The 12,999-nt window shown below is 45.5% G+C and overlaps 1 protein-coding gene across 1 annotated transcript in view; it reads right to left on the bottom strand.

Annotated features, from left to right (window-relative positions):
• LOC146057712 (double-strand break repair protein MRE11-like) overlaps nt 1–12,999 on the bottom strand; it is an 81,015-nt gene that overhangs the window by 58,086 nt on the left and 9,930 nt on the right. The window contains exons 3-5 of the mRNA XM_083169305.1: nt 10,087–10,219; nt 4,738–4,898; nt 188–275 (exon numbers count right to left, since the gene is read on the bottom strand). Coding sequence (XP_083025431.1) covers nt 188–275; nt 4,738–4,898; nt 10,087–10,219 — 382 coding nt within the window. The remainder of the gene's footprint in view (nt 1–187; nt 276–4,737; nt 4,899–10,086; nt 10,220–12,999) is intronic.

The following is a 12,999-nucleotide window of genomic DNA, read 5'->3' as shown; positions in this document are numbered from 1 at the left end:
TCAGCCTTGTGATAACGGTCCTACGCTTGGCAAGGACAACAGAGGCGCACACTGCCAACGCTGGTCAGCCCCCCCCCCTCTCTATCACCTCTACTTTATTCTCTAACTACTTGGGTATTTTCCAATGCAGTCTTGTGAGAGCTGATGGCTAGCCCCAGTCTATGCATTACTGCTACAGGATAGTTACCCCAGTTGGGTCATCATGATTTCCATGAACGCTGAACACGGGTATAGAAATGTTCAAATTGTCATCCTGATAATTCACCCATGGAAATCTGCAAAATCACAAAAAACAACAGTTAGAAGAATAAAAAAAGTAATACCAGGCATGAAATAATACAACCCAAACATAGATAAAATACAATACTGCTGCTATTTGTATACAGACATGGTACAGCATATGTAGTATACATACATATATGATGTAATAGTAACACAATGGTGGGAAGTGTATGAAACCTGTGCGACAGTAACCAGAAAAGATGGTTGCGGTGCCATTGGGGCTTAGAAGCTTCTCTAATGCCGGCTTCTCAATAGATGATATATTAACCGATATATCGTTCCAACGTTGATCACTCCGTCACACCCCCTGCATTGGAAAGTGTGTATGCACTGTGAACGGCTCCTTTTTGTGTCTGTTATGCAACTCTTCTCATTGCAGGTAAAAATACCATTACATGCTACTGCCATAATTGAACTAGCATTGATCAGATTTGCATACTGCATTATCCTAGGTAATTGTACAAATATCTTTTTAAAATTAGAAAGTGATTTAGAATTGACTAGCGACTGGGATATGGTCTGTAACATCTCACCATTTGCTTATCTCAGTGTTATTGCTCACTTTCTCTAGTGGGAGGGGGCACTGGGTGGGGTCTCAATCAATGAACTTACAAACAGCTTTTAGAGATCTACTTATTTGAGTATAGGAAGCTGTCCACGCCTTGGCTGGCCATAGAAATCTGACTGTAGAAATTTAGTCAGAATCCAAAGTAGGAAGATTACAATTGCATACAGTCAGCCTGGACTTAGCCTGGACTTAAACTGGACAGAAACTGAAGGAAAATGACAACCAACTTGGTATCATAGTGAAACAGAAGGACAGAAAACAACAGCAACTCAGAAAACGAAAGGACTGCTACATACTCGCAGCATACTAATCCTGGCTGCTTAATCTGGCTGTTAATCTTTACATTTGTGGAATCTTTGACTATCACTATTAATGCTTGTATTTGCACTGTCAGTTTTGGAAATGCACAGCTGTACCTCTAATGACTTCACCTCGCCTGCTCTTCCATTGATCGTAGGTGTCCCCCAACATTTTTTCCTTGGCCCTCTTCTTCTCCATCTCTACATGTCCTCTCTGGGTGAGCTCATTTGCTCACTCGACTTCCACTATCACATCTATGCTGATAATAGTAAGATGTACCGGCCCCTTTCCTGATCTCTCTCCCTCTATCCTCACTCATATGTCCAACTGCCTCTCTGCTGTCTACTCTTGGATGACACAGCACTTTTTTAGACTTAAAATATCATTGACTAAGCTGACCTCTTCCCACCCTCCTGCATAAAACCTGACCATCTCTCATCCTGACCTTCTGTTTATGCTCACCTCTTTCCCTTCTGTGTCACCCGTCTGTCTAACCCTCCCCTTTAGAATGTAAGGTCTCACGAGCAGGGCCCTCTCTCCTCATGTGCCTTTCTTAGAATATATAAACCTCTGCCACCCTAATGATTGCTTCAGTGTCCTGTCCCATGATGCAACTATCCATATTTACCATGTACTTGTCCTAAATTGTACTGTAATTTGTTATCTGTTTTTGCTCATTTGTGTATTGCTAGGTGCTGCAGAACCTTTGTGGCGCCATATAAATAAATTATATTAATAAAAATAAATAACTAAGGTGCAGACCTGTAAGAAAATATTCCTCACGTATCATCGCAATCATGCCGGGCATAATGCGCGATTGGAGGCACAGACAACCAGTAAGTAACACGTCTGTAGCTGTTAGCTAGACCGTCACATTAGCAAACTCCAATAAAATAAATCCAATAGTAAATATTGGTGTTATCTGCACCGTTTCTCCTGAGCTGCATCATCTCTCCTTATCTAGAACACAGTAATGTGTCAGGGCAGAACTAAAAGACCACTCTTCTACTTGGGTTCCGGACTTTGGGTCAACATACATTAGGATGACCACTATTGGTCAGCATACATTAGGTCAACATGGACAATAGGCTGACACAAGCAAAAGCTCAACATGTCAAGATGAGTTTTTCACAATTTTTTTATTTTAGTTTTGGAAATGTTTACCATCAACACATACTATGAGGGGGTGTTGAGTTGGGAATTCTGACTGCCAGAACGTCCCAACATTCGGAATCCCGGGCCGTCTTCCCTAAGTCGTCAGCCGGAATTCAATGTTCCGGCTGTTGAGAGTCAGAAACTGGTTGGATCACGAAAACGGCCGCGGATTGTCAACAGAACAGATCCGACTTGTTTTAAAGTCATATATGTTTTGTAAGAATTTGCCTTCAATGCTGTTGGTAATGGCAGCATTGAATAGGCGACGGCGACTATTTCCACAGGCGGAAATATCAGTGGGGATTGAATACTGCCCTATGATTGGGAACGGCATAGTATACCGACAGCTTGCGTGTGTACACAGTACACTACGTGCTTAAATCTACAAATTAATTAATGTTTAATTAACATTAACACGATTAATGTGATATGACACTTGCCTATCTGTAAGCGACTGAGTCCCTGAATCTGAATTCAGCAGCTGCAGCATTTTCAAATACATGTTCGGTTCTGCTCGTCATACAGACTCAATATATGTGTCATATCACATTAGTCAGCGCAGTCTCCTCGTGCATCTTAGTCACAAAGATATATGGGTACTTGTTTGCCTAGTTAAATGCACCCCCATTGTCAACGACACCCCCACTATCAACACCAACCTGAAGCCTGGCGAGGGCAGCGAGCCCGCGAGGGGCGGCGGTACACGCCCTCCGACCTTTTCATACCCCCACTATCCACGTCGGCGTGGAGTTGATTTTAGATAGTGTGGCGAGCACAGCGAGCCACCCAGCCCAAAGCATGGCAAGCGGACGCGGAATACGAGCCTGAAGCGTGGCGAGCGGACGAGGAATACATGCAGCGAGCCCCGCGAGGGGACACGGAATACATGTAAAGTAATCCGTGTCCGCTCGCCACGCTTCGGGCTCGGTGGCTCGCTGCGCTCGCCACACTATCTAAAATCAACTGCACGCCGATGTGGATAGTGGGGGTATGAAAAGGTCGGCGGACGCGTACCGCCGCCGCTCGCCACGCTTCGGGTTGGCATTGATAGTGGGGGTGGCGTTGACAATGGAGGTGCATTTAACATTGTAAGCACCCATTAGGGTGCTTGTACAAATAAAAATCACATTGCATCGCATGCCGCTATATTACATGCGATGCGATTGCATAAGATGTACTGCGATCAAAATCGGGGGCGCCGTGCTAGGAAACAAGTACCGATATATGACTAAGATGAATTTTTACCAAAAAAAGACACATGAGGGTAGCAGAGTTGCACAGGACCTGGCGGCTCGCCAGCTATCTCAGGCTGCATGGAGTATGGAGACTGGATGCATCTGTATCTCACATTTGAGAGCAGACTACAATCAGGCCAGTGAATATTAACATTTTTCAGCCATTACAAAAAAATCTCTATTCTTCTATTGCAAGTGTAAATGTTGTAGAGAAGTAAAATATATTTTTAGCAATAAAATAACAATAATAAAACACGTGTAAAAGCTTGTGCCGCATATGCATTACGCAGAGAGTGCGCACAACGGTGATGGTTGTGACTGAGCCAGAGATGGGTTGCAAAGTGCCAGGGCGTTGACTTGGGGGTGGCTATACAGATGGACAGATATGGCCTCTCTTCTGGGTGTGTTATGGGACTGTCACAGCCATTATCGCGGTACATGACATGCGTGCCTGTGGATGTGCGCATGTAACTATGATCCACGAACAGGCCTCAACTGCGATGCAGGCATATATGGGACCCATTTGCATGATCGATTCGCAGATGGGACGGGATGCAAAGTTATCTTCCCAGTGACCCAGACCTAATAACGGTCATGGGTTCTGTTTCACAGCAGCAGTGCCCTAGCACCTACACAAATCAAGTTTCTGTTATGAGGATGCTACGTTCCGCCTACAACATTGGGGATACGAGAACCAACCACAAGTAGTTAACAAGAGACTATGGGGAAGATTTATTAAGCCTGGTGTAGTGATAAAGTGTCCGGTGATAACGCAGCACCGAACAGCCCCTAACAGTCATTTTTCAAACTCAGCTTGTAACTTGGCAGAAGCTAAGTGCGTTACCACTGGCCAATTTATCACTTTACAAGGCTTAATAAATCTGCCCCATGATTGGTTGTGAAGCTTACGCAGCCTTTTAAGCGGATAATGGAACTGATTTGCCAGTGCTGTAACGCAATCTCCAAGGAAACCCAACTGCATTGCTGCAGCCTTCAGCACCATACATTATTTCCCATTAGAACGATAATAACTGGGGGCTGCAGCTACCAGTGACAGCTCCCGGGGGTTAGCTGCACTCTCATTGTGTGTACCTGGTTTTCAGGTTTCTAGAAAACAAATACCAAGGCAGAGACATGTAGAATAAGTCGGGTATTATATGCAGAACTAATTATACTCGCCTCTACCAATATACTTACTTGCTGTAACTGAAATTAACAGACTGGTCACTGAGAACCTCAAATTGGACTGGCCGGTCCCCCATGCAGTACTTTCTCAGCAGCTCCATACACGTGTGCAGGGTTCTCCGGGACGGCTTGTTGTCATGGAAAAGGTCTCCACCAAGCAGCAAAAAGTCAACCTGAAAATTGGGGGTGAAAAGAAAAGAGAAACAGGAGTTTACAATAAAACTCTTAACATTTGGAATTTGCCCTCATCAAAAAAAAACCCTGGCACGTACAATAAGGTCTCACTAGAGATGAGCGGCCCGGATTCTCCGGAATCCAAACCGCTTCGAACATTTCTGGCCCGATGTCCACAGAGCAGCGCTCACGAGTTTCCGGCTTTGTTCAGAAAGCTGAGCACGGGAATCTGGCGTCGGATTTTCGCGAGACGCTGATTCTAAAAAAGCTTGGCGTCTCGAGAATTCGGCGCCATTTCACAGTCACGCTTCCAGCTGCGCACAGCTCTGCAGTGGGGTCTGGGCATTGTGCAGAGGGGTGTTGTCACTAAGGCCAGTATTTAATGCTCTGAATTCATCACTTTTTTCGGCGAATCGGGCTGTCTTCAGGCTCTGCGGTGAATCTTTTCACTGAAAATCTGAATCACCCTATTCAACGATCACTGTTCGCCGAAAGTTAATTCAGGACAGTTCTCTGTTTCATGCTCACTGCAATTTGCTGGCGTATTTCAATGAGGTTTTGACTCTAATTCGCCAAGAGTGTGTTCAATGTTAGGATGGAGAACTCCTTTCACCATGATTTACGCCGAGATTCACCGTTTTGCATTCGACATCTTTTTAAAGGTGAACTGGAATGTGTTATTTTAAAATAAAGGTTTTCTTTTTTTTTTGGTCTCAAAAAGTAATTAATTTTATTATGTGAAGGGTCATGCTATTTGGATTCTTGTACATAAATATATATTTAATTTGTAAGGTTTTTTTTACATGATTTCAGCAGGGGGGGGCGGGGAGGCGCTCATTAATATTCACTGCGCTAGGTACCGCTCATTACATATGCTGCACGAGCGAGACCAGCACAGCGCTTCCTGCACCTCCCCGCCAGGTGTCCTCGGGGCGGCAGCTTCTGCTGCCTGTGCCCCCGCCAGCCCTTCTTCTCCCCCCTGCTGCTGTGTGCAGCGCCCGGCGCAGGCAGGGAGGCTTCCATCTCCCTGCCTTCCACCGTCGCCCGGCTCCCTGCGGCATTTGCCAGGGGGGGTACAAATTCGCTGTCAGGGGCAGCAAGCCCCTGACGCGTTGAATAGAGGGAAAGGGAGGGCTGGCTGCGGAGGACGGAGAATGTGCAGCGAATCCTAAACAGGATTCGCTGCACATGGGGAAAAATAGGGGTGTTGTACAGAGGAGTGTTGTCAGTGCAGAGGGGTGCTGTGCAGTGCAGACAGACAGAGGGGCGTTGTGCTTGTGCAGTGCAGACAGACAGAGGGGTTTGTGCTGTGCAGAGGGGTGTTGTGCAGTGCAGAGGGGTGTTGCACAGAAAGTGCAGTGCAGAGAGCACTGCACTTTCTGTGTTTCCAGCTACACGCCCTGATGAAAAGACTTCGGTCTTGAAACGTAGGCAATGGCTATTTGAAAATAAAATTGCACCTTTGCAACTTTTTACCGTTGGAGTGCCGCCTGCTTATTGAAGCTGATTCGCCAGCCACAATAGGACCTTTGCATATTGAAAATTTCCTGGAAGGCACCACGGACCATCATAATCTTCAGCTGCAGTGCCGATCTATACGATGTTTATATATATATATATATATATATATATATATATATATATATATAAAACAAGGTTTATTTATATCAAAGTTTATTTGCAGAATGTTATATAATTAGAATTATTTTTTATATCTGTATTTATATTAAAAGGAATTTTATGTATTAAATGTAATATTTAAATTGGTGGGGTTGCCATAATACCTAATAAAGTGTTAGATATATACACCTGTTTAAATCATGATAATTAAGACACAGGTGTCATGTAAATAATGTCCAAACTGATTGCATGAGAGTGCTTTTTAAGACAATCAAGGAATGGATACTCTCACGTCTTCTGAGGAAACGCGTCAAGAGTGAGAGTTTTCTTGTGAGTAGTGTCCCGGATTACCCAGCGGTTATCTCCCTTTCTATCACCGCCAAAATTGACAGGTAGCCGATCGCTGATACTTGTCTGCGGCACCATCATCCTCCCTATCAACATAATGAGGGACCACGTCTACCTCCTGCTCCGGCTACCGCCAGACCGTCAAGAAGAAGGCAACTAGACAGAGGTGGACAAAGAGCAGACGGTGTCATCTCCCCTTCCAGCACCAGCCAGGCTGCTGGCGTGCGGTGAGATGAATGCCAACAGCAGGCGGCTAAAGGAGGCAACAGACTACATATCCTGAGGCAACTGGCTACATAACATATGCGGCTGAGTTCGGTAAGCCCCCATACAAACTGTTAATAATCGCTGTGTGAATTTGGGTCCCGAACAGAGGGAGGTGGTCACCCTAAAGACCGTGGAACTACAAGTACATTACTGCCCTATACAACAAATTGACGGGCGCAAGTGTATTGGATCAGACAATTTATTCAAACAATTTATTCAGGCCATCTTTGCAGGCGGAGGTCGGGGGGGGGCGCCGGGCTGGCACATTAGCAGATGGGAACGCCCTGCATTTCATTTAGGTTTCCCATAAGAACGCTGGGTGTTCTCATGCTAATGCGGCCGTGACGGACATGCGGGGTGGCGGACAGCTGACATCACCGGATTGCCTGCCCACTTCCCCCGAGCATACACGCATATGTAAGGTTGCTAAGGGAAACCTTACATATGCGTGCACCTTGCACATCTTTTGATCCATTGGAAAATGTGGGAGGGTCCCAGTGGAATGCGAATGGATGTTTATGTAAAACATCCATTCGCAGCCAGTGCGAACGTACGCGCCTTGCAAATGGTGGGCCGGCGTACCATCATTCACAAGGCCGGATCTGATTCACTCGCAAGGATGCGAATTCCCCCATAGTGAGATGTGCGCTTTGTACTAGATTGCATTGCATTAGCTCAAAACGCGAAAGATGTGGAAGGTGCACACATATGTCAGGTAGCTCTGAGCAACCTGACATATGCGTGCATGCTGGGGAGGAAATGGGCGGGCAGCTAACATAGTTACATAGTAGGTAAGGCTGAAAAAAGACTTGCGTCCATCTAGTTCAACCTGGTATAGATATCCATTGCTGATTTGGTAGGTTCTGATATTTTACAGACAAATTATATTTCTTATTTGTACCCATGGATGTTTTTCTCCAGTAAATGTTTGTCCAACTTTGCCTTGAACGCATTTAATGAGCCAGCCGTTACCACCTCTCTGGGAAGAGAGTTCCAGAGTTTGACTGTTCTGACCGTAAAGAAATTCTTTCTACTAGCTGAATGAAATCTTTTTTCTTCTAATCTATACTCATGCCCTCGCGTCCTAGATTCCTTTCTAGTAGAAAAGAGGGTGCGTGACAGTTCCTTATATTGGCCCTTGATATACTTGTACATGTTGAGCATGTCCCCCCTTAAACGTCTCTTTTCTAATGTAAATAGTCCCAAATTGCTTAATCTCTCCCCGTAGCTTAAATTCTCCATTCCCCTAATAAGCTTTGTTGCTCGCCTTTGGATTTTTTCTAATTCTATGATGTCCTTTTTATAGTGTGGGGCCCAGAACTGTACTCCGTACTCTAGGTGAGGTCTCACCAATGCTTTATATAGTGGCATAATTACCCTTGAGTCCCTAGTTTCCATTCCCCTCTTAATACATGCCAGAATTTTGTTGGCCTTTTTTGTAGCTACATTACAATGGGCACTACATCCTAGTTTGCTGTCTATTTGGACTCCTAGATCCTTTTCAAGTATGGAATTACCCAGTTCCTCTCCGCTAAGATTGTAACTTGCACACTGGTTGTGTCTCCCAAGGTTCTGTGATGTCAGCTGCTTGCCCCTCCACCTAAGTCATGGCATTATTAGCATAAGAACGCCCAGCGTTCTCATGGGACGCCCATGAAACGCTGGGCATTCCCATATGCTAATAGGGCTTCCTGGGCACCACGCCCCTCTCCGTCCCCCGCCCGATGTGTCGGTTGCGTGCACCCAGTGAAGAGAATGTTCGCCGTGGGTACAGGCACCCTGAGTATGCAGATGCAGACTAAAAAATACATCGGTCCGAACGGACCTGAATAAGGGCTTGGTGCAGAGATGTACTATATAGTCAAAGTCAAATGTGTGTTTTGCTTGCCGCGCGATTCGATCACGATTGAACGAATCCGGATCTAATCGAAAGGCAAATCGCACCGTGTGTAAGAAACCGCAATTTTTCTCTTTGGCTTAACCATGATGACCTGTAGGGTGCAGGTGAATGTAAAATGAGCGGGTAGATTCAGAGTTGAGGGGGTGGGCAAACACAACATTGCAGCCTCCTCGGGTCCCACTGCTGTTGCTGACATTTCTACGGTTCTGCGATGCAACTCTCCCCGGTCAGGGGTAATTAATGTCACCCTTTAATCTCTAACAGTAATGAGAAACCTGTGAATGATCTAAACCAGGGTTGCTCAAACTATTTTGCTCTGGGACCCCGTCAGACAATAAAAATGATTACAGGACTCCAGCAAGTTGCTACTGAATGGCCGCCACATGTGTGGTCGGTGAAGTAAAGTGACTGCTTTTGTGACAGGGAGACAGTGGGTAATGGGGGGATAGAAAAAGGTGACAGGGGTATGGAAGAGGAAGCAGTGGGTGTTTACTTAATGAGTTATACCATGTACCCCTGTACAGACTCATTAGCCTGATATTCAGCAACATAAAGTCGTGACCCCATGCTGAGGTGGTCGGGACCCACTTTGGGGTCAGGACCCACAGTTTGAAAACCGCTGATGTAAACTAATACACTGAGACACTAGAAGGAGAAGGAACAGACAGAACTTGTCAGCATAAATGAGCAGTATCACAGCACATGGACTGTGGTTCTATAATGCCATACATAACCAGCAAATATTTCCTATCCCGGCTTTTACAATGCCATTTTCTTGTTGTCTCGTACGTTTACAGATCCCAATTACCAGTGACGGCAGACTATTATATAAGGGTGCAAATGATTTATACATCATGCTACTGTGCATTAACCCTCATTATATAGATAATGGCGCTCACCTATTTAATAGCAGCTTGCGACCTATGAGCAGTCACACTCCGTGTTCCCTATGTTCCTAGTGTCCCCAGCAGGATAATGACAGCGGCACAGTAATACCTGACACTGGTCTAGTACACGTGATAGGCTATTACAGGGAATTACGCCGCACTTACTTCCTGCTCCTTGGCCAGGCTCAGGATCTCATTGAAAGTAACAAAACTATCATTTCCCCGAACCGCGTCCTTCTCCATGTAGCCCAGGTGGATGTCTGTCGCCACGAGGATTTTGAACGTGTCCTCATCATCGCTGTTTTGTAGAAGACAAGTGAGAGGGAAGATGGATTAACTGACGTCAGAACGGAGTGCACAAATGACCAGGGTGTTTGTATCAAGCAGTGAAAAGGACCAGTGGAGAAGGTACCCATAGCAGCAAATCAGTGCTCTGGTAACATTTATTAAGTACATTCTATAAAATGGTAGGTAGAGTCTGATTGGACAACTTTACCACTGCTTGAAACATCAACCCCAAAGCTCTTACAGTGTCCCATACACGCTATAGACAGTGAGGATGTGATCCAGGGATGTACTCGCAACCAATGCCAATCCTGCATCCTGTCTCCCCATCCAATCACTGCCTGCAGACTACCTGGCCCCCTTCCTCTCTGGTACGCAGCTCAGTAATTTGCATGCGGCTCTCCAGGCCCTGAATCCTCCTCCCCAGGGTCTTAGCTCTGCATCAAGCTCCTTCCTTCTCCAGGCTTTGCCTCCTTCTAAAAGGCTCTGCACACCTTCCCTGCTGACCGGCCTACAATCCTGGCTTAATGAACAAGTCAGTGGTGCTGGCAGCTACCAGCAGCCTTGGGCAATGTACACATGCCATTATGCTCTGCATCCATAGGTGTGCGCACATTGGGCGGTATTCAATGTGGATTTTTTGGCGATGTGCAACGAATCCTGTTTAGCCAATCCTGTTGGCGATGTGCAGCGAATCCACTGGTCGCCGCGTTCCGGAGCCTCGCCGGCTCCGGTATTCAACAAGTCAGGGGCTCGCTGCCCCTGACCGGCGAATTTGAGCTCCTGCGGCGAACGCCGCAGGGAGCCTGAGGACGGTGGCAGGCAGGGAGATGGAAGTCTCCCTGCCTGCCCCAGAACGTTTGTGGGGGGGAGGAGAGCTCCCCGGGTGCCAGGCAGCACAGGCTGCCCCCCGGGGGTGCCAGCAGGGGACCGCGTATATTCACTACACCCGATCATGAATATGTTATGATCGGGTGAAGTGAATATATGAATATCTAATGAGCGGCTCGGCTCCGGCCCCCTGCTGGCTGGTCTGTGTAAAAAAAAAATGGTACTTATGTAGTATCTGGGCGTCCGATTTAGAAATCGGATCGCATCGCATGTGACCAAATCGTATGCGATGCGATGGTCAAGATTTTTCCATAGGATTCAATGTTAAAATGGTCTGAGTCCATTTTAACATAGAATTCAATGGGAAAAAGGGGTCCTTTTCCTTTCCCCACTATCCAAGTGGGCATGGAGTTGGATATAAACCTGTGGCGAGCGTAGCGAGCCACCGAGCCCGAAGCGTGGCGAGCGTAGCGAGCCCCGCGAGGGGACACAGAATACTTTTTAAGAAATATGCGTTCGCTCGCCACGCTTCGGGCTCGGTGGCTCGCTGCGCTCGCCACGCTATATAAAATCAACTCTATGCCCACTTGGATAGTGGGGAAATGAACAGGACCTTCTTAACATTGAATCCTATGCAAAATCGCATCGAATCGCATCGCATCTGATTGTATGCCTTAAGGTAAGGCATACAATCACAAAATCGGCAGCCCAGATACTACATAAGTACCAAAAAAAAAAAAATATATATATACTGTATATATATATATATATATATATATATTTTTTTTTTTTTTAATTAAATATATATTCATGTGCTTACAGCACATGAATAAAAATAGCATGCCCCTCCTCAGAATAAAATTCCTGATGACACCAATTGTAAAAAACAAAACACTTTATTTTAAAAGTTCACATTCCACTTCACCATAAAAAGAAATGTATTCGCCATCTGGTCATTGAATAGGGTGATTCACCGTTTTAGTCAGAAATTCGCCTTACAGCACAAAATCGCCATAAAAACCTGGCGAATCAGCCTCATTGAATACCGCCCATTGAGTGCTAAGGGTGCACAGGCACCCCCTAATGCTGTGCCCACCCTTATGAACACCTATGAATACCAGCAATACCTTTTACCAAATACTTTTGCTTTTTAGCACTGTATTCCATTAAAAGAAGCACCCATCAATCTATTATGTGTGTTTTGCATTGTTAATTGTACTAGACATTGTCATATCACTACATACCTGCGTCATCCATATATATTTTTGACTTTATGGGCATGTACCGTTACACAGAGTAATTAGAAGATTAAAACTGAAAGAGGCAGCAGATTATGGTGCGTCTGAGAGACGTCTTATTTGTAGTGAGTGCCCATATATGATGGTAGACATGCCCAATAGGTGGCGCTAGGCACACCCCTTTGATGGTGCACCCCCTAATAAAATGATCTGCGCACGCCTATGTCTGCATCCCCGATTCCAACAATGCCCAAACTGCTGCCTTCCCTAATTACTGCCTGCCCTTACTCGCCACCCCCTACTCCCTATCTGCCCTTATCCCCTCCCTATTCCCAACACTGCCCCACCGAACGGCCTGCCCATTACCCTAGCGCTGCACCAACTGCCATGTGCCCTTAAGGTGCATATACATTATGCAGTAATCATCAACAATATTATTGTGCATATCTGCTAATGTGTATGCACTGTATCGTTTGTCCAGGAATACAGGCAATTCAAGGACAAATCCATATTGCATAATGTGTATGCACCTTTTGTAATACTTTGGTATAATAATTCCAATAACGCACCACTTGAATAGATTCTTTGATGAAGTGTAATATATTTATATGAAGAGTAAGAGAGAACATATTTGAACACAGTTATAATGCAAAGTAATTGTACTGCAAAACAACACAGGATTTATTATACTGGAACAAACATACCTTCTCATCGGTTACCTCTG

Source organism: Crinia signifera, chromosome 2 (genome assembly GCF_055691185.1).
Source record: "Crinia signifera chromosome 2, ASM5569118v1, whole genome shotgun sequence".
Lineage (NCBI taxonomy): Eukaryota > Metazoa > Chordata > Amphibia > Anura > Myobatrachidae > Crinia > Crinia signifera.
The sequence above is the reverse complement of the archived record's forward strand: the minus strand, read 5'-3'. Positions and strand labels throughout refer to the sequence as shown.